Source organism: Ammospiza caudacuta, chromosome 3 (genome assembly GCF_027887145.1).
Source record: "Ammospiza caudacuta isolate bAmmCau1 chromosome 3, bAmmCau1.pri, whole genome shotgun sequence".
In the NCBI taxonomy this organism is placed as follows: domain Eukaryota; kingdom Metazoa; phylum Chordata; class Aves; order Passeriformes; family Passerellidae; genus Ammospiza; species Ammospiza caudacuta.
In genome coordinates, this window is record NC_080595.1 from 630230 (window position 1) to 655579 (window position 25350).

Sequence of the window (25350 nt, forward strand, 5' to 3'; positions counted from 1 at the left end):
AAGAATTTTGCTTTAATCCAGAATTAGAGTTTGTTTTGAATAAACTAATACAGACAATTATGTACCAGGACAGGCTGACATTGCTAGCAGTTCCCACAGACACTAAAGAGAACTGTCAACACCCTAAAGACAAAAATGTGGTCAAAGTAACATTTTTTAGTCATCCGTAGCAATGAATTTGCTCAGCTCCTGCTCCAGGTTCCCTGTCACGCTGTTAACGCTCCGATGTCTCCCTGATTAAAGAGGCACACGCTGCTGCTCTGCCTGGTAAGGTACATCCCAGCCCACGTGAATCTGCTATCCCCCTGGCTAGCACACACCAAGGGGGCCAATCCTGCACTGGAGGAAGAGAGGCCACAATTGTGGATCACATTCCCTCATGCCAGATATGTGCAATTACACTGGTTAAAACACTTTTCTGAGGAGAATGCTTCCAATAGTTCAGTACTTCCAATAGGTTTAATGATATCAAAGGTAAATTTCAAATCAGCTTTGACAAGGTTTGGGCCAAACTCTAAATTAATAGAGCACTTTTTCTTCTGTTTTTTTCAGACTAAGAAGCATTTGGCTGTGATAATAAATGTCAGGGTACCCTCACAGCTGGTAAATTGGCATTCTGTGTGTTCAGTATCCTGCATAAGGCAGCACCAGTTATCAAACATTTATAGCTCAGCATTTCACCTTCGATACTTCACTCTCATCTCACATGAGAGAAGACAGTCCTGTCTGGATTTAAATGTACAAAACAGCCCTTTTGTCTGTACAATCCTAAGTGCTTTCTTCTGAGCTTTTACCACTACTGATCTTGTTATTTTTTCCTTGCTGCTTCATAGCTACAAAACATCCTTTTTTCCCCTATACTACCACAACTGATTTTCCTTAAAGGCCATGATAGTGGCACTGGGAGATGGGAGCAAAATCCCAGCTTTTCTCCCTGCATGTGATATTCTGCATTGCATAATGTTGCCTCAGAGAAAAAAAGCTTGAACATAAAAAGAAGGTCAGGTACAAACTGTATTTAGTCTCACTTGTTCTGCCTCACTTCATTTTTATTTTATGTTTTGGCCCAAACATTGCAGAGCATCATCATAAAATACAGGTATTGATAGCACTGAGTGGCTCAAAAGCGCACTGGTCAGCGCAGATTAGCTGCACTGCCCGGACACAATGGGCACCATGGAGCAAACTGGGTTTTGGAATCTGCCATTCCAATACGGAGCTGCCTTGAGGCAAAGCTGGGGCTGCTTTTGTAACACTTCTTGCCTCCCTTCTTGTGCCAGGACTGGAAAAATCAGCTTCTTGCAAAGCCGGCTTATAAAACCAAGAAACAATGACATCCTTGATTTTCCTTGCCCATGTTCCCTGAGAACAGCATTGGGGCTTAGTCCCCAAACTCTGAATTGTGTTCTCGGGCAAGCAGGGCGTGTCCTCTGGGGACATGTCCCCAGGCTATGATCTGCAATTAGGTCTTACATGGCTATGGGCTGCCTTGGATGGACAGCACTCTCCTGGCTCAAGGATGGAGTCCAGTCAGTCTGTTTATGCTGTATTTCCCCAGTATCAATCCATACAAATGTACACAGTAATAATGCTTAAACATGGAGGCATCCTTTTCCTAAGAAAAGAAGAACAGATCTGCTGTGTCAAGAGAACAGAGTAAAAAGAATTCTTTCTAGTATTTTCTATCTCTGTCTACTAGACAGGTTCTGCTAAGTGAGGAAGTCTAATTGGATTTTGGAGGATTATTGAATCAGAGCAGTGCAAGTTCAATTTCAAATACTCTCGCCATTTGTCTTTTCGGTATAAAATCTCTCGCTCCCTAAATGCTGCATTTTTTTAAAAAGTACCCAGGAAAAGGGACTGGAATAATCAACCAGCTGTTTAGGCCTCAGAAGAATTTTAAAGGTCTCCTGTAGTCACATTAGTGAAAATAATATTCAGCTCATTTTAGAAGAACTCCCTTGACTACTCAGTGCTAGTTTTAGCAGCCTCTCTATTTGGACAGGAAGATATTGTGGCATCTGAATAAACGCCAGGTCCAGAGACGCCGAGCTCTTCCAAAGAGTGCTATAAATTCATTGGGAAATTCAGCAGTCCCAGTTCTCCTCCCACTTTGCCATTTGCTGTGATTTAGTACTGAAATTCCAGTGGCATTCACAATATGCTGGTTCAATATGTTAGGAAGACTCAGGCAGCGCACAGGCCGCACAGATACGGCTCAGGAGAGGCAGGGCTGATATTTACTGATGGCTTGGCCCCGAGCAAATCACTTCCCTTTCCTGCGCCTCTCCTTCCCACTCAGCATCTGCCTTGTCTATTTAGATCCCAGGCGTTTTGGGGCAGCAGGCTCTCCTGCCTTGTGCTGTGGGGGTACTCATATGAGCCTCTCTTCCTTGTTGTTGAGTAGATTTCAGCAGGAGCTGCATCCAGCACAGAGCTGACGTCAGTGGTGGTTAGGAATGGCATGTCCAGGGAGCTGAGCAGCAAAAAGGGACAGATTGCTCGTGAGACAAGAGAGTGTTTTGGCTGCGAGGGGCCCTGATCTAGAGTGTTTGTGGAGGAGAAGCGAGGCTCAGTGACCCATCTGTCTGTCTGTACGTGGAAATTTAATTTTGTCTCCACTGGACTCCATTGATCTTCACAGTGGTGATTGATTTCAAGGCCATAAAGCCTATGGCTGGGGTTGTTCTTGTTCCTGAACCAGACCTGATGTAATTTTCTTCCCGTGTCTCTGCTGGAGACTCCTCTAGTTGTCAGGAGTACTGGGACTGTCAGTGCTGATGACCCTGATTAAAAATGTCACCAGCTCCAGCACCAGGGCTTGCATGGTGCCTGAAAATAATATGTCCTGTCAGGCAGCAGCAAAGTTTTCCATCACCTGATAGCTGAACACTCTAAACTAAACTGAATTGAGTTTTCCCAACTTTTCAACCCCTTTATTGTGGAGAAGGTGAAATATGGCCTGATTGAATTGTTTTTTTCCCTCCAGGCAGGTAGTAGCTGTGAGAACCAAGCCAGGATCCCCTTCCTTAGCACCATGGGAAATCAGAGAACTCCAAAGTGGTCAATCTAGGACATCTCATGAGCCTTGAAATCCTGATAAATATTTCAGAGATACACAAAGAAATAGCATTTAAATGCTGTGCTGACCAATGTTCTATAAATAGCTGCAAGTGTTTATGGAGAGGGAAGTATTTAAAGCAGACTGGGAAAATGGATCAAGGACCCTTCTCACCTTCCCCTCTTGCAGTGTTATGCCAAGGACGTGAGAGTGGTCCTGGCACAAGGCTCCCAGAGCTCTGCAGTAAACTCAGCCACTTGTCCCTGACTCCAGGTCACCTTCAGAGGCTGTTTCCTTCATTTATTTCCAGAATACTGTCTCAATGCAGCCTCAGGTATGACCAAATCAGTGCCTTGGAAACCAGGGAACGATGTCTTGCACAGCCCTAGTGAGGGGTAGGGATGAGCAGGCACAGTGGCACGTAAAGCCATGGCCAGGCCCTAGCAATGTGAATTTAAACAAAGCCACTTCCAGAGTCAGGCTCTCCATCACTCCTGCTCACAACGGAAGTGAAATGAAATGCAAGTCCTTACCTCTTCAACAAGCTGCAGCATTCGGCGGGTGCTCTCAAGGGACTGAAAAAAAATAGGAAAAAACACTGAGATTTGGCAAGTTACACTTTCCAGCGCTAATGTGCAGGCTCATGCTGACAGGATGTTTTCCCTGCACTCTTTCCCTCCTCTCCAAATCAGGGCATCAGCTGGGCACTGGTGATCTCTCCATCTCCAGCTCTGTGGATGGCTAATGCAGCACACCTCGAGGCAGCTGCAGTCTCCCCTTGTCTCCCCTTGCTCACACGCTGTGGCGGTGCTGCTCGGAACCACAGGTGTTCCACTTTAAAAATAGCATCTGTGGTTTTCAGCTATGACTCTTCAGAAACCTAATTGGTGACTTCTATCATTTAATAGGTTTGACAAATCGAAGGAATCCTCAGAAAATATTAAATTGCTGCCTTTTGCTCTGAGGACAGTCAAATTGATGCACAATCTAATACCTAAACCAAACTCATGATCAATAAATTCCCTAATCTGGGGAACTGAGCACAACATTAAATTTTACCCCAGCTCATTTCATTTCCAATTCTGCTTTCAGTGCAAAGCTGATGGAAAAGAGCTCTAGAAATCCTTTGTGGGATGAGCTCCTATTTCTGGCTGTGTGTTTCACACCAAGCCCAGCCCCAAGTTCCCAGTTTAGCTACTGGTCTCACTTCATCAGCGAGCTGGTCGGCACGCCGCTGCATCTCTTCCAACTCATTGCGCATATCCGCGTCTTCCGCCATTTTAGCTGTGGGGGTGTTTGGGGACGCTGCGGATCAGGATTTGCACTCAGCTGCTTTGTGAGCCTGGAAGACAGTGAAAGGAAGAGAAACAGTGCAGTTAGGAGCCATGCTTAAACATCAGTCCCACAAAAGCACTTTTATTACATCTCTGTCCTCGCCCAAAGTCTCATTCGGGATAGTAATTCCTATGTAGAGAGCAAATCCTTCCTTTTTTCTTAGCCTTTCAAATGCAATTCATACAGAAGCTGGACACTCAGGAGATGCTATCTTCTGCCAGAAACAATCTTGAAACCCATTCATTCTTCTTTAGAATTGAAAGGCTTAATGTGAAGAAGGTCAAGGTCAAGCCTCTGCCCCTCATGCCCTATGTTTCAGCTGCATTGCTTGGAGGGCTGGATGCTCAGCTAACACATTTGTAATTAAATTAAAGACTATGAAACTTTGCGTTATTTTCATTGGCTAATGACTTATCCACCATGCTATAGCTCAGACTATGAAATAATATTTAAAGCTAGACTGGGAGACGTCTACATGGGAGAACCCTTCATTTTGGGGGAAGTGACAGTAGGACCTAACTGGTATTTTCAACTTCTCCACAAAGTGGGTCAGATTCTGATCTTCGTTATCCCTCTTGATACAGAAGGACACCCCTGAGCTGGTCCTAACCAGAGGTCGGGATGCAGCCCATTAATCCTCAATTTAGTAGGGTTTCTTTTTTGTTACAAATTCAAGCTAGCTCTGATTAGTGAGCATGACTTGATTAAGAAAGGCCGGCCCTCCTACCATCTGTCAGGTCTTTATAACAACAACACTGGCTTATTTCTTTGCTTGATTCAAGCATGGCACATTGCAAATTACTGCTCACTGAATGTTAGATTTGTTCATTGCAGGAAAACCTAATTGCAGGTGCAGAGGAGGTGGGGAAGTTGTGGGAGACTGCAAGTAAAGAGCCATAAAGCAGATGCCATCATGCTCAATTACAGAAAGAGGACAAAAGCAGCCCCTTTCAGCAAAGCTGCTCTAAAGAAGGCAGGATCCCGGGGGCTGTTTTCTGTCCTGTCTTTGCGATAAGTGCAGCCTTTATTAAACAAGATAAGTCAGGGCAGAGCTTGGCTCTAAAATTTTAGCAATAACAACTCTGTTAAAATAGAAGTTGCTACATATTGGAGATTAAACCATCCCTCTCTTTGGTGGTGCTCTCCATAAGGACAACAGGAGCATGAGCAGGTATAGCTGAGTGGCAGGGATATTTCCTGGATCACACCCTGTTTGCTTAGAAAGGTGTAAGGAAAGCAAACAGCTCCTTGCATTTCCTCTGCAGCTTCAGCAACAGATCTGCTGTTTTTCTTATCTGAGAGGGAATATGTGACCTTCATGCCTTCACATTAGCTGTGCCCTCACTCATGGTTGCTTTTCCTCTTTGAAGCTATAGCAGGAAGAAATCCATCTTGAGGAGTCAGCCCTGCAGCTATTGGCACGATATTCTACTTTCATCACTGCGCACATCGCCACATCCTTGTCAGAGGGAGGCTGGCATTTTGTGATGGGTCACACCATGTGTAGGAGCCTAAATGTCTGCTGGAGAAGGAGGCCACCTGGTCCTGCCAGCTGCATGGTCACAGCAGTGGGAAGGACCAAGCTTAGGCAACTCATCTGCAAGCCCAGCTGTGCAAATGCAGAGCTTAATTTCATGGCTAATACTCAGGCTGGTATCGGACACTTCAAGGATGCTCACAAAGAGCAGGAAATGAGCTTTACAAAAGCATGGTGCACTTGGATATTTAGGAGGAAAAGATAAACCGGGAACTGGTCTCTTCTGAAGGGCATGTGAAGGTGTGGGGATACTCTCAAGGCCACCCCAAACTTCCCACTCCACTGCTGTGCTGGTGGTGCCCTTCACAGCACTCAGCTCCAGTGAAACACTGCTCCTGGCCAGCAAATGGAGCATGATCAGCCAGGATAAAAAGAAGTTATTTTGGTAAAGAACCATGCTCTAAACTCCTGTCCCACTTGGCTGGCTCTAGCACTGGTCACTGCTTCACAAATTGTGGTTTTTCCCCAGATTGAGGCGTAACCCAGAGCAGAAATATTTCTGGCATAGCCTCTCTACCAGAATACCAAGACTGAGTCTGTGGACCTAGTTTTTGAGCATCCGGTTAAAATATTCTCCTCTGCCTGGACCCCTGGCTACACTTGTGCTGGCAGAGGAGTAGCACTGAGCTTGAGCCTAAATCAGGACAATTTGTTTAGGGCTTTGGGACTGATCTAACTGGTAAATACGTATAGATGTTGATGGGCAGGAAAGTGGTTCTGCTCTGTGTCTGTTGGTATCATCTCACTAGCTGTAAAGTGGGAGGTGATGCATCAGTGAGAGGGTGGGATGCTAGCAGGGAATTTGGTTCATTTTCTAAGCATATCCAGTGTGAGCTGAATAATTACAGACCTGTAAGTGAGTGGAGGTGACATGAGGGCTTCTACTGACAACAGCAATTTATTTATTGACTGTTGGTCAGTCTCTGCAGATAAAAAAAAATCACAGCAAATTCCATTCTCAGGTAGATTCCAGCCTGACTTTTGATGTTTTCCTTACATTTTTTTTTCTTGTTTTTGATCATGAGCCAGTGATGGTACTGGGTGGTGCAAAAATAAAAGGAAACAAATGTGGAGAGACTTTTACAGAAGCACAGAATGGCTTGGGTTGGAAAAGTCCTTAAAGATCATTTCATACCAGCCCCCTGCCATGGACAGGGACACCTTTCACTAGACCAGGTTGCTCAGAGCTCCATCCAACCAGACCTTGAACACTTCCAGGGATGGGGCATCCACAACTTCTTTGGGCAACCTGTTCCAGTGACTCACCATCCTCAGAGTCAAGAATTTCTTCCTAACGTTTAATCTAAACCTACTACCTGTCAGTTTGAAGCCACTGTCCCTTGTCCTGTCACTCCATGCTCTTGTGGGGTTGTTTTAGGTACCCTTCTTGGTTTGTTAGAGCCATCAGTTGGCATCTTAGTGACAGACGTGTCTTATTTTGCATCAAGCTAAAAAAAGTGTCAGAGCTTGTAAGCAGAGAGATGTTGCGCAGCGAGTGATCGAACTTGACAGGTTTATTGAGATTGTTTGGTACTTGTAAAGCACTTAGCATGGATTGAGAAATAGCAAAAAGCATTCTTCCAGACAAGTCATTTTACATCAAGTTTTAGTCATAAACAGAAGTGCCCCGCAGCTGTGCTGATTCAACTTTATTTAATAGAAAACCGTGCCCAAGAATCAATAAGGTTACTGATTTGCACACAGTGTGATAAACTACATATATTTTGTAGATGGCAGGGAATGAGTTTAATTTTTTTTTCAGATTTTGCAATTTATAATGTGGAATAGGACAAATTAGAGATAGGAGTTTCCTTGAAAACTCCTGTTTAGGCTGAAATGCCATTCCAGTGTCATGAATTTCCAACAACAGACCCTGTTATCAATAAAAATCCTGGTGACAGAAGAATTATGTTTTAAAGGGAATTATTGCTCTGAAGTACAAAGTAACAGCTCTCCCTCTATAGTGTTTCTTAGGCACACCTATAAAAAGCTGTTATTTAAAACTCCTGATGTTTTAAAACATTGAAAATTAACAATTGCAGGAATGGTCAAGGAAAGTTAAGCCATGATGAATTTGCTCTTACTGATACTAGACAGACTTTCAAAAGCAGAAGTTCCGGCTCAGGCCCACTCAAACCTGCACTTCTTTAAGTAGAACAGAAATAGGCCTAAGATAATATCAAGGACTTAGGGTAATAAATTCCTTGCAGAATTTATTTTTGTTACTAGTTGATATTTTCCATTCTGTTCTCATTGAAGTTAACTTGAACCAAGTGTCAAAATCCTACAATTATCTTAGGAATCTCTAATATAACTGGAATAAACTCCCTGAAGTGTACTCAGTACTTTTAACTTAAACTACATTTTATTTTATCTACGGTCCCTGCAGAGATGACAAATCAGAAAACCAAAGTAAGGATGTAATATGTTAAGCTCTTTCAATCTAAAAATTTGATTATAAAAAAAAAGGTTGCTACAGAAGTTACAGACCCTACATTCACTCAATTTGTGTTTGTATTTTTGGTAATGCTTATACAAATTCAGCCTCAAAATTTAACGTGGACCTTGGTTTTTCCATTTCGGAAAAGGAAATCCTCTGGGTTCATACACAAACATCCCCGGTGCTCTTTGAAAAGGAGAAAAAAGCCCAAAGCCTGGTACAAAATACGGCGTACAGCATGTTCCAGGCTGCGCTCTGTGTCTCCTACACAATGCAAGCAACTGCAGGCACTCGGGTCATTTACATCCAGCTCCCTGCAGACAGTCTCGTCCCTTATGCCAGGGCTCATACAGAAGCACCACAGACAATGTTGGAGAGAAATACAGACTGCCTAATGGAAGGGCACTGCCTATTATGCTTTGAATTCTGCATCTGCTATCTCAGTAGTGCCAAGATGCAGTAAAGGATCCCTCAGCAAGAACGTTATATAATCAGTATGGAGTAATACTGAAGGCTCAGAGAGACCTATGTCTGTCCCCAGAGGAAGAGAGATACAGCGACTGACCTTTGAAAGCAAATATTTGCTTCACAGTGATATAAACACTTCAATGCAATAAATACAGGAAAATGAAAATGCTGTCATTTACTGGAGTGAAGGCAACACAGCAATAAAATGTTCTGTTTTAAGCACTCTCTCTGTTATTAAAGGACACATCTACTCTTCCCATAGATATTTGTAGCCAGAAGATGACTGCATTTTACTAAATGCAGTATTTTACTAAAAAAGTCAGAATTGGGCAATCCCACTCCTTGTGCCTCTTTCTTGTAGGACTGAAAGCATTACCACAGTGTTGTGGTGTTTATAGAACCACAGAAAACCCGAGGAGAGACTTTGAAGCAAGTATCTCAGGATGGATGTTGGGGCATTTAAGGGTGGAATTTGGGTTGCTGCTACTGTCTGGCTGTTGGTAGAAGAAGAAGAAGAAACACTGTCAAAGGGGGAGATGAAGGGGGTCATCCTTGCTCCCCAAAGTTTCCCCTCATTTGGCTTCCCAAGTGCCATCCAAAGGGTGTTCAGCCTCTATGGTGTCAGGCACAAGACAGCTCTGGGGATACTTAGGATCCTCCTGTCACAGGACACATCCTTTACCCTGCTGGATCTCCTCGAGAGCTGGCACTGCCCAGGGAGCTCTCTACAGCTCCCCTGGCCAGCGCATTGGCCATGTCGTCCACCACCTTCACAGGTCTTCCCTAAGGGGCTTCTGGCAGCTGGCTTATAGGAAATGCTCTGGCATTAACCCCAACGCCCAGGAACAGCCTGATAACACCAGCAGGGAATGAAAGGACATGAAAAGTGTGAACCTGCTGCAAAAGCATGCTTAGGAACCATTCCCTGTGTGTGTTACTGACACCAGCAGCTCCCCCTGAAGCTGTGCTGAGGATGGAGTGTTGGAAGGCAGATCCCCACAGAAAGCCAGGAAAGCCACGTGTGTGCTGCCCACAGCCGGTGTGATAGGCAACAGCTGGTGAGAAATTGAGGGGAGTTGGGAATGGAGTTTTTATAGGTTGTGGGCTCTCAACAACAGCCCTCACAAGCTCCAGCTTCTCTGACTTCTGTCATCTCCATCTTCTTTGACACAGAGCTTACCAAAATTAATACTGTCTGTAACTAAACATGCCCTGCTTTTGCTCTTACTTTATTTTAACTGATCTGAAAGCACTTGGAGAGGAAATGAGATAATTTTGTAATGAAAAATCCTATTTAAACATTTGACACTGTGGCATAAAATGTAAGAATGAAAAATTAGTCAAAATTTTAATTTAGATTTAATTTCTAAATAGATTTGAAAGAAAGTCTTGTAGGAAGTCTGTTGTTCAATTCTCCAGCACCTATTGCATGGGTCCAATTTGTTCACAAGATTTTCAGCAAGGTTCTCATTTCCAAAGAAACAACTTTTAAACCTTTGTGGTAGAGATTAAACCAAAAAGCTGGAGCACTGTTTCTGTAGGGTCTGTCAGCCTTTACCCAAGGCACAGACACCTCATCTTTCTCCTGCTGCAGTCTCACAGCATTTTGCTTCAAGCCTTTGGCCCCACTTCCACAGCCCAGGCTGACAGAGTATAGGGATAATAACCAATTTCACTCCAAATTCTTGCTTGATATTCAGCAAAGAGTAATGCCTACCAATGAGGGCTTGTCAGAGAGTGACTTAGGACAAGACAGGCACTGAGATGTTGCAAATATGAATTCAGGAGAGACAGGTAATTCCTAGTTTGTTCCTGTCTTCCTGCATCACCTTCGGCAATCATTTTACTCTCAGGGCTTGCTTGCCTTGCCTGCAGGCAGATCCCTGGAGCTGTGTGAGGTGCTGCAGGTGTTGGGTTTCCTGCTGCTGGCTCCATCCATCAGCACCGTGCAGGTGTCCTGGATACCCTCTGATGGGACTGTTTCTCCAAATCTAACAACTGAATCTGCCTCCCATCTCCACAACACAGATAAAACCCTTCTCTTCCTTCCTATCTTGCCCTTGTTTTGTCCTACTTGAATTGCAGGTGTTCCAGGGCATGGACCAGCGCCTTGCCTGGGCTCCAGGGCACCTGGGACTTTGGGATAAATGTTGGTGATTGTGCAGCCACAGTGGCACCCCTGCCAGCCCCCCCTGTCCGAGGCAGGTGGGTGCTGTCCTGTCAGCTGGCAGACAACACGGCTGCTCCACCAGGCTCCTCCAACACCCACCTGCTGCTCCACCAGCTCCCAAGCACAAAAACAACACCGTGCGAGAGACAGCCATTTTGTAACAATGTCACCTCCGAGCAATAGAAACTTGACTTTCTATCCATTTTATTTCACTGCTAAAAGAAAACAAACTCTCGATGTGTTATCTCCTTGCAGTCATTTTTGCACCTATATACCCACACATTTTTCCTTTCTTTTTTTTTTTTTTTTTTTACTTTCCTACAGAAACAGCAAAACATCCAAGGCAAAAATGGTTCTTCTGTTCATCTGGCAGAGCAACCAGGCAGAGAGGGGCAAGGTGAAGAAAGAAACCTTCTTAGGGGGAGTGGGCACCACATCTACTGGCAGCACCTGAGCAGAGACCTGAACAGAACAGGCTGCTGTGAATCAAATTCCCTGTTATTGCAGCTCCCTGTCTCATGTAGCGTCATTTATAATTTAACAAGCTATGTCCTATGAATCACTAAGCTTATTGTGTTCCCACTAATTCTAAGTCCACATCCTCACTTCTCCAGTACGTGGAAAACATTTTACTTCTAGCACAAATTGATTCCCAGCTAGGAAACAGCAGCTTGTTCCTGTGTTGATGTTGTCCTGTGATTTACATATTTTCTCTTCTTCCCTGGTCTCTCCTTCTCTCTCTCTGAGGTACAGAAACAGGACTTGTAACATTTCCCAGAATTTCTTATGATGTGAAAGATAAGATCTGTTAGTCCTTACCTGGTAAGGCAGACTGTTTGTCATCCTACCAGCTCTTGGTTTTGCCAGTTCCATTTGAATTAGTCTTCTCTGGGAAAGGGTGGCTGGCATTTCACAGGGTATTTTTAATGAAGGTATGGGCTTTGCTGAAAGGGCTTAGTGCTTCCCTGTCTTTTCAGGAGATGCCTGCTCCAAAATATCCTACAACCTCACTTGCCATTGGCATAGCTGGATCTTGATGGCCCAGAACAAGAAATCCAGGTATTAGAAGAGAGGATTAAAGAAAACATCTTGACTTGTGAAAAGCTGTTTGCATTCTGAGGCCAGAATCTTGGAGAAAAAACTAAGGGCAGCTGCCTATCTGGAGGATGAAATTTCTGACTGTGTCAGGATTTCCAGTAGAATTCAAACCCTAAATCCATTCAGGTCTTCAGAATATTCACTGGCCATCACTGCAGCAACAATGAGCAGTCAGCCTCTCTTCCATTTGATTCCAACCTGGCTTTCTTTATACTGCTCCTAAGCCACTAAATCTGATTAATGGCCAATTTTAGAAGTTAGTGGTGAAAGTCACGCCCCGTTTCAAGTTGGGGGAAGTGTCACCACTGCCATTAGTGGGGTCAGAATTGCAGGTGGAACTATGAGCCAGTGACAGTGGTTTTGGGAGAGGCCAGCAGTGTGGGGGGGGCAGCTGTGAGTGTGCAAACACCAAACATAAGTGCTTGCCATCATAAATACTTTTCTGCCATATTTTTCTGGGGCTCTAACTTGCTCCCTTCTGCTTCTCTGAGATGGAATAGAAATATAAAATGGAAGTATTGCAAAATATTTATTGAGGGATTCAAGGCACAGCAAGGGATAAGAAAGCTGCTATTTTCCTGGGGCATTCCCACCAGGCTCCATGAGGCCTGCTGCATTTGCTGCTCCTAGGTTTGTAGAAAGAAACTGCTCCCTCTCCACAGTCTTCTCAAGAGTGCCAGAGCTCCTGGTCCAGCCTCCACTCCATATACACATCCAAACCTCTTCCAGATCTCCTGGCTTATGTTAACCATCACCCTCAGCATTCCAGACCATAATGAACTGTGGGTGAAGAGCCTCCTTCTGTGCCTCCAAACCAACAGGAGCAGCCCCAGTGGCAACAGAGAAAGGGAGCTGAGCTTCTGCAAGAGAGCATTAAGTAGCAGTTGTTCACAAGACCTTGCTCCACATTGCCTCAACCTTTCCTACATCTCTCTGCCTTTGCAAAGTCAGCGCAAAATGTCAGAAGAGTTCCACGCTCTTGTATTACACACAGATCAAATCAACGGCAGCTAATGCAAACCAGCAGAGCTCATCCTCAAATTTCTCATCATGATCCAAGAAGGCAGCCTGACAACTGAAGAAAGACATTTTTAGGCTACATGCATGATGAAAAGGAAACCCACAAATTGAAGAAGGATTTTTTTAGGCTAAATGGATGATAGAAAGGAAACTCACAAACTGGAGAAAGAATATTTTTTAGGCTAAATGGATGATGAAAAAGAAACCCATAAACTGCAAAATGGTATTTTTAGGCTAAATGGATGATAGAAAGGAAACCCACGAGTATTACAGTAAGAAAAGGGAGCACACTTGCGTTGGCCTGTCACAAACAGAGCTAATTTCTGCCACAGTCTTTGTAAGTCTGCAAGTCAGGAGAAAATTTTGTGGTAACTTTATTTAATTTGAAAGAGATTTTTTTAAAAGTTAAATTGAACATAATAATGAATAACCTCACAGCTAAAACAGATGTGAAGTTCTTCATTTGTTTGTTAAAAATTGGTGCTATCCCATCTTCGCTAGTCCTGATACTCCTAGGACTGGATGAAACAAGCTGTGAGTTTAAGTAGCACATTTACAGGCTTAGTTTGGAATGGCTGCTGATTGTCACAGAAGGGGAAAATGTGGAAAAGATCGGCAGTGACACAGTTAACCTCGTCAGCTTTGATTTCAAAGTGATAGACAGGAATAAGGTGTTCCCCCGATGGTTTGTTTGTTACGGGCTGTCAGCACACTCAGCTGGCATTTCACTTCTTTCTGCATGGTTTGCAGTTTGCAAGATTTCTCTGCAGCCCAGGACTCACACCTACCCCTGCCCCTGAGCTGTGTAACACCAGTAAGAGCCTTCAACAGAAATGAAAAAAATTCAATTAATGTAGCTCTTGCTAAATATAAACATTTTAATAGGTGAGCAAAATACACTGTGATCGTGAGGGCATCAGGAATGTAAATAGACATTTCCCCTCTTGACATGTATTTGTGGTAAACAAAGCTATTCATTATGTTTATAATACTCATCCTTCCATTTCTGCCTGGTGGTAAAAGCATTTCAAGCAGTGGGCTGATATATTTTTAGCAGAAATCTTCTTTAACTAAATCGTCAGAGTCAAATCAGCAGCTGACAAAATATAAGCATTATGAAACTGGGCTGATGATGTTATTCATAGAATTAGATTTTTAACAGAAGGATGATTTTTTTTTTCAGCTATGAGGGACAGCAAAAAGAGATATTTAAGAAATTATCTCATTGTCTTTGAGATTCTTGGTTACCACTGATTATTCATGTTCTGTCTACCCAGCCTTCTGCTTGTTCTATCATACTGCATCTGAAGCAGGTAGCAAGAAGGAAGGGAACTTCCCAGCCTGGGCTGTTTTGCTTGTGCATGCAGCCATCTGTGGTGAGGGCACTGCCACGTCAAGATGCAGCACCATCAGAAAATAGCAAAGGCACAAGAGGTTGCAGGCCTGAGTCAAAGCCCATCACCTCAAGGAACTGCTCTCCAAATGTGTCTCCTTCACCTCCCCAGTATAGCCAGTGGGTTTTCTCTGGGGCAAAGGAGCTTTAAAAATGAACAAGCAAAACAAAAAGCAAAAGGCTGACCTTCCTGAGGGTGCCCTGAGTATCCCCCAAGGATGTCTCGTGCTTTGCCATGGTCTTGGCTCAGGGCTCACTTTCTGCCACTTCCTACCCCTGGCTCCTCTCTCCTCTACTTTGTGTCATGGTCTCTGCTAGGAACTTAAACTATGGATGCAGGATTTAAAGCTGAAGGAGAGTTCATGAATTTTGAAAAGCTTACTTCCTTTCAAAAAAAGAAATAGCTACAGCCATGTTATAAAAAGAAAGGACCCTATTTAGTTTGTAACTACCCTCCTTCTCTGTTTGTACACAGGTGGCACACAGATAGACGTGTGAGTACATAAAATGCAGCAGGCACAATTTAAGGACACAGCAGAGTATCTTTTTGTAAAGGCAGTTTATGTAACAAAAAGGGTTGGATACCCAATTTTAAACCACTAAACCTTTTACAAGTTTAAATTTTATTATTTCAAGGCTCTTTTACAGAGTCATGATAACAAAAATTCCTGCTGCTATTAAACAGCTCATCTCCCTGAAGGGAAGCTGGATCCTTGACCAGTTCAGACCCATTCCCAAAATTCTGCAGTGCTGCAAATGCTGTTCAGAGAAGGGAGAAGATCTGGCTCCTTCCTTCACTGGGCCCAACTGGAAGATTAAATGGGAAAGTCCTTGGGTCATATCCACCATTCTCTACTGGTGGATACTTGTATCAAAACCAATAAATTGGGAACAACCCGGTAAGGTGGATACAGTGGATGCTTACAATGCACTTAGAGTTGTACAAGGTATGCAAGCCCACAGGTATGCAAAACTTATTCACCTGTTTTCAAAGGCCACTGCTGCTTTCTGATTCACACCTACAACTAATTCCTGGCTGCTAGTCATTTTCCAGGAATCAGCAATACAAATTCGAAGAAGGCCGATTAGAAACCTCTCTTTTTTCAGAAGTCCATTTCAGCCTTCACAGGATGATGAGAAAAACCCCAGCGCACTCCTCATGGAAGATTACCCAGACTTGCAGGCAAGGATTTAGCTGTACTAATACAAGAGCACAACTTCTACTCTTTTTTTTTCTTTCTCCTTTCTTTTTTTATTGACCAATCAATTCAACAACAGGCTTGATAGTGCCTCAAGGGCATCGCTTTCAGCCACGTGATCAGCAGATTAACGGAGAGGCTGCAAAATCCTTTCCGCTCAAACTGTTTTAACAGAGGATCAAAATCTTTCTCTCTGCGTGGGGATTTTTATTTAGCCAGTTCTTTTTATTGAGTTTGCACATGTTTGTGAAGGAATTAAGGCCTGCAAGGGCATGCAAGATGGTCCGGTTTGGCTGCTAGCCTTTTCCTTTCAGTTTGTGTTTGGGAGTAGAAAGTTTTCCGGTTCCTTAAGGGAATGTTGTCCTTTCCCCGGTCCTGCACTTGCATCATTAACCCTCATCAACCCACAGATGCTGGCCCTGAAAGGAAGGAATTGAAAACATTTTGAAAGAGCTTCCCTTGTCCTTGCTGCAGTTCTTGTTCTCACTAAGGGGGATGGATATGTTGAAACAGGCTGAGACACTATCTGCAGGGGAAAGATTTGGGAAATTCAGGAGCTGGGTAAGTCCTGTGGGGTCACATGAGATTTATAGAGCTCTGCTGAACAGTAAAACAGGAGATTAAATTTGATCACGAAAATAAAATAAACAACAATTAACTGTTTCTTGGCCTCAGCAGTCCGGCTCCTGGGAAGCAGCTGTTTGCACCATAGAGGTACATAGGGGCTTCTGCTGAATTCCTTAATATTCAGTGCCCAGATTCCTGAGCTTCAAAGGTACAACTACTGCTGGTGGCAAGAGGGTGCATTCAGTGCTGTAGACATGAGGAAAACCGAATACAAAATACCCTGAAACAGAGCAGAAAACCAGGCTGCCTTATATCCCTCTAAGACATAATGCACACTGGAGCTGCAGAGATGGAGGATCAAATGTGAAGGTCCGCACATAACATGGCTGAGAGGTTTTTTTGGGTCTAGCACAAAACCAGCCCCCTCACTCAGCTGCTGGATGATGAACCACAGCAGTGAGCTGGGACAAGAGCAATTCACATACTAACAACAAAACCAGCAAGAATAAACTCAGCAAAAAAAAAATAATAGCTGACATTTGACAGCAACGACAGTCTGGTCACAAACAAGTCACAGAATTCAGCACATAGAGGATTTTCCCAGAACTATGCCTGGATATTCCCACACTTCTGCTGTCAATATCCTACAGCCCCAGATTTCAAGCAGAGTGTGTGCACAGCTGAGGGCAGAGGGATTTTGCCTCACTACCTGGCAATGAAAGCTCCAATTTTATTTGGATTTAAATCGCTAAACCTTTTTCTGCCTTTGCTGGGACCCACATGAGGTGACTCTGGGTCTTTAAGACCAGAGACTTTATACAAAGCTGTGCCAAAATGAAGGAATAAATGATTACTTGCAGTGGATGAATAGTGACAGTCAATCTGATTTTTCTAAATATTTAAACAGTGCTTAGTTTGCATCAGAAAAACAGGATTTGCCTTCCAATCTCCCCACCTTCATAAGACTCTCATTTATTTAAGTGCATCTGCATTCATTCACGTGAGCATCAATCCAGAGTTTCTGGGTGTCACTGCTTTGCCAGCCCTCTGTAGGAGAGCCCAGCTTGGCCCGAGAGCCTTCAGCAGTGCTGCCCCCAGAGCATCGAGGGGACAGCTCACCCGGGCTGGGAAAGAGGCACCACGGCTCACAGAGCTGTGACAAGGGCAGGAGTGAGGCAAGGACACGGGGCACAGCGTGTGGCGGCACCGAGCTGGCCCCGCACCCTGAGCACAGCTGGCCCTGCACAGCCCGTGGTGGCACCGAGCTGGCCCCGCACCCTGAGCACAGCTGGCCCTGCACAGCCCGTGGTGGCACCGAGCTGGCCCCGCACCCTGAGCACAGCTGGCCCTGCACAGCCCGTGCACAGTGGAAATGTCTGAGCAGGAGGGACATCTTCCCCAAAGGTGTGTTCAGCAGCCCTAGGTGCCTTCTGGAGGTGTCCCACTGGGAGTTAGGGCTGGGATGCTGTGGAGCTTGTGAGTTCAGGCACCAGAAAATGCTCTGGCCCACAAGGTGTTTCTACATTCCTAAGTGGCCAAGCAGCCAGCGTTCAAGGGGAGGTGTCTCAGGTGCATGCTGCACCCAAGGGCTTTGCTGCAGCTGTTCAGTAAATGTGTCTCTCCTCCGAGACCCATCAGTAGAGAGCCATCTTTTCAGGTTTGGGTAGAAGAGCTCTGGTCTTTCAGTATCAGCCAAAATCCCTTAATTTTTTCAGCTGATTTTAGTTTTGGAAAGCTTTCCCATCACTTCTACCCCTCCTGCAAATGTATGAGGGTTTTTAGAAATGGAAACATTTTGAAGACAAGAACAATACTTGCTAATTAAGTCATTTGTAAGTAAAATAAGTTCCAATCAAGAATATTGACGTGCTGTACTATATATTTATAAATACTACTCCTGTAAGTAAAGACAGCAGGATAGGGCATGAACTTCATTTGAATGTAATCCAATTTAAATCTAAAGCAATCATTGTTTACTTGTGTATTTTATGTAATTTAAATTCCTGAAAAACCCATGGTTCTTCATTCTTGACCTAACAATAATGTGGGAACAATTCTGTGTCTAAAACAGAAATGGTTTTCTGTAAGCAACATTGCCCATTTCAGATATTTCAGACTGAACTGCTTTCACCATGCTGAAAATATTTTTCAATAAGTGAATAAAGGGAGGGAGATGATGCCTTCCTTCCTGAAGCCCCAGTGGCACATACAGCAGAAAATCTGTGTGGTGTAAGAGATCTTGGAGTGCAGCTGCTGTCTTCACACTTCACCCAAGGGTAGATTGGAAGCCACAGATTTAAATGAAGTTACTCTTGTAAGCTTTGAAAATTCATCTAAGGAGCAGATCTCAAGGACATACAGTCTGGGCCCATCTGGTAGACTAAAACCCCTTGTTCAAGCAAATAAAAAACCCCACCCATTGCTGAGGGAAAGGGGGAATATTTGTGTCACTTACATCAGTTAATGGCTAAAGAAAGCTTTGTGACTGTACTTGAGCTCCTGTGAGCTGGGGGCCCTGTGGCTGACAGCCCAACTGCTGTCCAACAGCTTCCCAGGCTTAGCCCAGATGCAGAGTGCATGGGGCAAAGTCAGGCAGCACATCTGTGGCCACAGCCCCGGGCTCGCTGCTCTCCTGCTGAAACACCAGTCAGTGCTGGACTGAAAGGGCTGCGCCTCCAGCCGACCTTCAGCTGGAGAGAACAGGGCCAAGAGATTTATTTAAGGAGCCTGTGGGGGAACATGGTCTATTTTTAAAGAAAAAGAATCCATTTTGTGGGTTTATTACACTTTGGGCCTCGGTGGCTGCCAGAGAGAAGGGAGCACTCCCCTCCTCAGAGGGATGCTGTGAGCCCTGATGTTTTCTGCCTGTCCTCACTGGGTTCCTGTGCTCCAGCAGCAGTGGGATGCCTTGCCCCCAATCCCCCATAAATCCTCCTTTCCCAGGGTGTCGCCTCCTTGCAGCGCCCCAGTTCCTGCAGAGCAGAGGGCACTGCAGTGTCTGCGGTGAGCCCTGCTGGAGCTCCCTGCCAGGCTGCCGCGGGATTTGCGGCTGCTGCAGCGTGTGCAGCCTTGTGCAGCGTGTGCAGGTGCTGCAGCGTGTGCAGCCTTGTGCAGCGTGTGCAGCCTTGTGCAGCGTGTGCAGGTGCTGCAGCGTGTGCAGCCTTGTGCAGCGTGTGCAGCCTTGTGCAGCGTGTGCAGCCTTGTGCAGCGTGTGCAGGTGCTGCAGTGTGTGCAGCCTTGTGCAGCGTGTGCAGGTGCTGCAGCGTGTGCAGCTGCTGCAGCATGTGCAGCCTTGTGCAGCGTGTGCAGCCTTGTGCAGCGTGTGCAGCCTTGTGCAGCGTGTGCAGCCGCGTGCAGGTGCTGCAGTGTGTGCAGCCTTGTGCAGCGTGTGCAGGTGCTGCAGCGTGTGCAGCTGCTGCAGCATGTGCAGCCTTGTGCAGCGTGTGCAGCCTTGTGCAGCGTGTGCAGGTGCTGCAGCGTGTGCAGCCGCGTGCAGCGCGTGCAGCCTTGTGCAGCGTGTGCAGCTGCTGCAGCGTGTGCAGCCTTGTGCAGCGTGTGCAGCTGCTGCAGCATCCAGCACCGAGCCCTGCCGAACCAGGGGGCAGCTTCAGGACGAGGGAGAAATGCAGGTTTTGGTGAGGCTCCGTGCTCTGCCCTGCGTTTGTGCAAGCCCAGGTGAAGGGATGCACCACGACAAGCTGACAGATTATCTATTTCCATCCCTTTGCCCTGGGTTCCCCATTCCAGCCCATGAGGCTGCCTTGAATCCAGGTTAAGTAATTCAGGAGAGCAGAGTCACAAAAAAGACTAATTAATTCCTCAGGTTTCATTAGACATTAAGGGTAATCACTGTCTGAAACTTCAGACAGGCCCTGGATGAACACGAACCATCATCAGTGCCCAGCAGACAGCTGCCAGCAGTCTGGGAAGCAAATTTAGCTCCCATCCGAATTTCAGGAACCCCAAAATACAGATCCTGATTTAAAACTTTGTCCTGGCATATGGAAATAACTGAAGCTGTAGCTGAAACTGGCAAATTAATGGGAAAATAATTTTAGATTAATTCTGTATTTAAGGAAGAAAACCACCAGCTTGTGAGGGAGGGCTCTGAATGCCTCTTTTTCTCCACCGCTGAAAAGCAGTGAAGTGCCTTGGGCTGGGTGAGCTAAACTAGTGCTGAGTTCATTGAGGGAAGGATTTAAAATCTGTCTTTTCTGAGGACTTGCCCTAAGAGCCTGGAACAGGTCACTCTCTTTAATGAACCATAAAAATCCTTCTTCCTGTCAGGCAAAGGTGAGGAAGAAAACTCCTGCACAGATTTTCTCAGGGGCATTAATCTCTCTTCTACTGAAGCAATGGAATCTTCCTTATTAAACCAGGGCAAGCAAAGTTTAACTTATAAGGCTAATTTCAAAGTAGCTCATATTGACTAACTTTTCTGATTGCAGATATTTATTTGTAATGAAAAATCAATATTTATTCATATTTAAGTATCGTTCTCTGAAAGCAGAGCTTTCCCCTGCTGGTCAATATCAAGTATAAGAAATTTCTCTGCTACTGAAACATGGCACTTCCTCTTCTATATCCTAAAATGAGTCCACTCTGTGCAGGCACCTGTTTCCATAATAACCTGTGCCTTCTTCTTCTGAGGAATGTGAGATGGAAAACAATAGACCAACCCATGAATCCTGTTACGAGTTGATGAATGTCAGGAATGATCATCCACTAGGAAATTTCTCCCAGTAGTTTTATGTGTCTGAGCCACGTTAGTGAAACTTTTCATGACACAGCTATCCTAGTTCTTTGGCAAGCCTTGCTGCTTCAGCTTCCTGTCACTTGAAAAATGAACAAGAATTTAAAAATCTACCCCAAAGCTTAATGAGGCTATTTTATTTCCAGGACATTTCAATAGGCCTTAAGCTGAGCACTAATACAAGCTCACAAATAATACAGGCTGCACAAATGCAACATTTTATGGCACAGATATGGAAAATGGAATAGAACCCACATATCTTCACCTTGTTGTGTCTCAGTGCAACAATAAAATTCATCTGCAAGCTCATTCCTAGAATTAATAAACACGTTGAACTGCAGCGCTGGGAGCGTTAGGTCAGGAGCAAATTAATGTCATGGAGGCAGTGAAGCCTGACTAGGTGAGGCAAGTGCCATGTTTGGGCTGCTGAGAAGGCTCCTTCCTTCCTCCCTTCCACTGCTGATTAACTCCTGCCCGTGCTTAGCAGAGCAGCAATGTGCCTGTCAGGATAGTCTGGCTCCTGAGATTGTCAGCAGAGCCCTTAGGGGCCCCTGCCCCAAAAGTTACCAAACTCAAAAACCCAAACCCGGTGTGTGTGCTTATCCCCATTTAAGCCGAGAAATGATGAGTTGTTAGGTGCTCTCCCTTCCCTCGCCTTCCCAGCACTGGGGCTTGCCTGCTCCTCAGGATGTGGAGGCCATAACCACTGAGGAGCATGGGGAGCCCCACACTGAAGGTCTGTGGGCAGAGCACCACAGGTTCATGGCACCAGCAACTGCTCACAGAGAGCCAGGAATGAGAGTGGACACCTGCCCTCTGCCCCTCAGAGGTGATCCACCCCCAGGGTAAGGGCAGCCCCCAGACATGACCAAATCAAGTTACACAGAAGGCAGTCACAGAATGTGACCTTCCATGCGTCCCCAAAGCCACGTCCCAGCAAGTGCCTTGGCCATCGTCCCAGGATCACAGGTAGCCTCAGGCCCCTGGTGGCCCCATCCAAGGCCACTAGGGAACAGCAGCTCCTATCAGCTTGTTTTCCTTTAGGACTCTCCAAGGCCCACAGGCAGAAGAGGCACGGAGTGTGGGCAAAGCCAGGGAAAGGAGAATTGTGTTCAGCTTTTAAAGCTGTTCTGGAGGGTAAACTTGTGATGGATCCCTTGTGGTACCCTCAGGTACTTGAGAAGGTGCCAGAGACTTGAGAAGGTGCCAGAGGGTACCACAAGGGATCCATCACAAGTGTATGCTGTGGTAAAAACACAGAATTCAGGAGGACAACAGTGCTAAAATATTATTTCTCAAGCCATTTGTTGATTTAAAAGAGATCCTTCTTTCTGACCCATGGCACAGCACCTTCCAAACAATATAAGTTTCAAGGCCATGTATTTTGCTCAATGCTATTTCCAGAAGAGACAGGAACCTGCATCACAGGCTGCCAGCCACAGCTTCCATATTATCCCAGACATCTGATGCAACATCTCCAGAAATGGCTGGGCCATGAGAAGCCCAAACTGCTCTTCATCTGCTTCATCTTATCCAAAAATGAGACGTAAACATTTCCCATTTCCATTACATTTCTGTCACCAAAGTTATGAGGCTGGGAAGGCTTTTTTACCATTTCAAAGCACAATCAAAAAACTTAGTCCCCTTCTCTCCCCAGTTCCGATTGTATGTCAGTATTTCTTGGCTCTGAAGTCTATAATCAGTGTGTGTTAGGGGGTTTGGGACTAAACAATAGAACAAATGTCATTCATCAGCAGAGACTCTGGCAGGAGATGAACGAGGCTCGTGCCAGACAGAGACTGACACAAGTAAGCAAAGAAACAGTAAAAAGTTTCCCATTTCATTGGAAATGTGAAATATGCTGATTTTATAAACTAATCAAATAGCTATCAAAATGCTTACTAAGAAGATTAAAACTCTTCATTTCTTACGTAAATGGAAGCTTTGCAGAAAATGAAAAAAAGAAGTATGTATTTATTTCTAAAAATTCCTGTCATCTTTTTCAAAGCTTGGACAGAAATGATTCCTTTTCTTTCCTCCAGCAAATCAAAGTTCTGTTTTCACTGCCTGGGGATCTGACTACCTTGTCACACATTCTGCACACACGCTTAGTCAGCCAGCTACTAAATCAGAGGCAATAGGTTGTGTTACTTTTGGAGGGAAGGACTGTTCTCTCAGGGGTTGGAATAGGTACAAAATGCAAAACATTTCTAATCTAAAATACTAAATTTCCCCTTATATTTTGCATTTTGAAAAATGTCATATTTTACCATATAATTGAAATGTCCTCATGTGAGAAATACTAATTAGTTTAAGCAGTAATGGAAGCATTTATCCAGAGTGAGGTGCTGGAATTCTGAAACAAATTCATTTCAACAGCAATGATTAAACAGTATTTCCATATTCTTTGCTGGCCTGATTTATTAAACAAACAATCTCTCAGTGACCCATATGTCACAACTAGACCAGGACATCATTCAACAGGACACAGCAACACAAAAGGTGAATAAACTTTACTGGTAGGTTAGTGAAAAACCTAATTAATAACAAACAGTAGTATTTGTGTTTACCAGAACAAATATTTACATGTTTGCATATGCAAAACTGGCAATATTGGCTTTCACAGTGGCAACAAATATTCACAGCTCTTTTTGTCAATGTATCTTTTTTTATTGAGTCCTAAAAACCTCATCCTTTAGCAGCCAACTGGCTTCCTTAGTTCATTATTAACCTTCATAAAGTTAATTCTTCACATGGCTTTACAACGTGCTTCCCATGAAAATGGCACTTGTCCTTTGCTTTTTTATGGGTTCTAGGCAGAAAACTTCAAGAAAAGTCAGAGATGTTTGCAGTAATGGCTAACTAAGCTGTCATCTGACCTAGAAATGGAACTTCTTGAATCACAAGCACAAGCGAGCGGTTTAATTTCCTATGACATCTGCAGTTACATCTGGACATTTCCCTTTAGTCCATCTGGATCTGGCAGTCCTGCAGTGTGCATCATTTGCCCAAAGAATGCCAGATTGCTGCTGACCCTCACAAGTCCACATGCATTTGTCTTCCAAGAGAGACAGGTTTTGGCAGTTCTGTTAAAAATTTTTAAATAATCACACGTCTCTATCTCAACTCAAAATAATCCACTCCTGTCCTGAGATGGACACTTTCTTTGATCCCCTGCACCTTGTTTGTTGTGTCCCATCTCCCACAGAGTGACCATGAGTTTGTGAAAATGAAGCTGTCACCCAGAACAAAACCTTTTTATACCTCACTGTTCTAAGCCAGTTTCATGTCTTTTCCCCATACTCCAACATATGGTAGCACAGAAAAGGATTTTCTGAAATTCAGGTTGAATGTTCTTGTTCCAGCATTCCCAGGAAGTTGCTTAGAGTTTTCCATGTGTAATACTGTATTAGCCTTCCTGCAGTAACTATTTGTTCCTCTGTGTTACTTGTGGCAGGCCTGAACAGCCTGTCATCTTCCTTTAGGATGACTTTCAACAACGCTAAGGCATCTAGAAGGAACATTTTAATCCAGACAAGCTAAATCACTGTCCTAGATATTTTTCTTTGCTCGGTGTGATTCTCTGAGGGCTGCATCTCTTGTGACTGTTGCTGTGACAGTTGCTATTTCTGCAGAGGTGAATGTGATAGCTCAGCTGGGGAAATGGGACCAGCATACATCCAGCTGCAATTCTGCATTTTAATAGCCTCAAAACAAAGTTATTTCACATGTCTCTCTTGAGATTTCTGGGAAAGATCTTGTGGATAAAGTTACAGGAAAAAATGCTTGCCAAAATAGCATTTTTTGAAATACCTAATTAGGAATATTCAGAGAGAGCAAATTCTGAATTTGAAGCACAAGCTTTTCACTGTTCCCACACCTTCTCACACCTGCAGCCCTTGGACACTCAGTAAGGGAGCAGGAAGCCCTTGGGACAACATGGAAGGAATGCAATACAGGTTGAGCCTCGAGGTGTGCAGTGAGCTGTCTGAAGATCCAGAGATTTTTTTTCTGAAGAAAGACTCATCAAATCATTTAAGATGAAGAGGAAGCCAAGGAAATCAAAATTCGTGCTGAGCATTCCCAGAGCACAGGAAATGATGGGGATTTCACTGTATAATTAGTTTTCTGCAGATTGCTCTTTGATTTCTTCAGGTGCGTCATCCCTTGGGTGTACCTCAGCCACGTGATGGCTGAGGTGCTGATGAGCCACTTTGCTCAGCCCTGCCTCTGTGCTGGACTGAAAGAACAGATGCAGCAGAGGTGAGTCAGCTCTGCTCTGCAGTGCTGGAGAGAGGACCTGACCACG

At 44.6% G+C, this 25350-nt stretch overlaps 1 protein-coding gene across 2 annotated transcripts in view; it reads right to left on the reverse strand.

The window, feature by feature from the left end:
• Window positions 1–25350, reverse strand: part of SNAP25 (synaptosome associated protein 25) — a 64789-nt gene that overhangs the window by 25664 nt on the left and 13775 nt on the right. For both annotated transcript variants that reach the window (XM_058802343.1, XM_058802344.1), the window contains exons 2-3: window positions 4269–4403; window positions 3595–3636 (exon numbers count right to left, since the gene is read on the reverse strand). In XM_058802343.1, the coding sequence (XP_058658326.1) occupies window positions 3595–3636; window positions 4269–4340 (114 nt within the window). In that variant the 5' untranslated portion in view covers window positions 4341–4403. The remainder of the gene's footprint in view (window positions 1–3594; window positions 3637–4268; window positions 4404–25350) is intronic.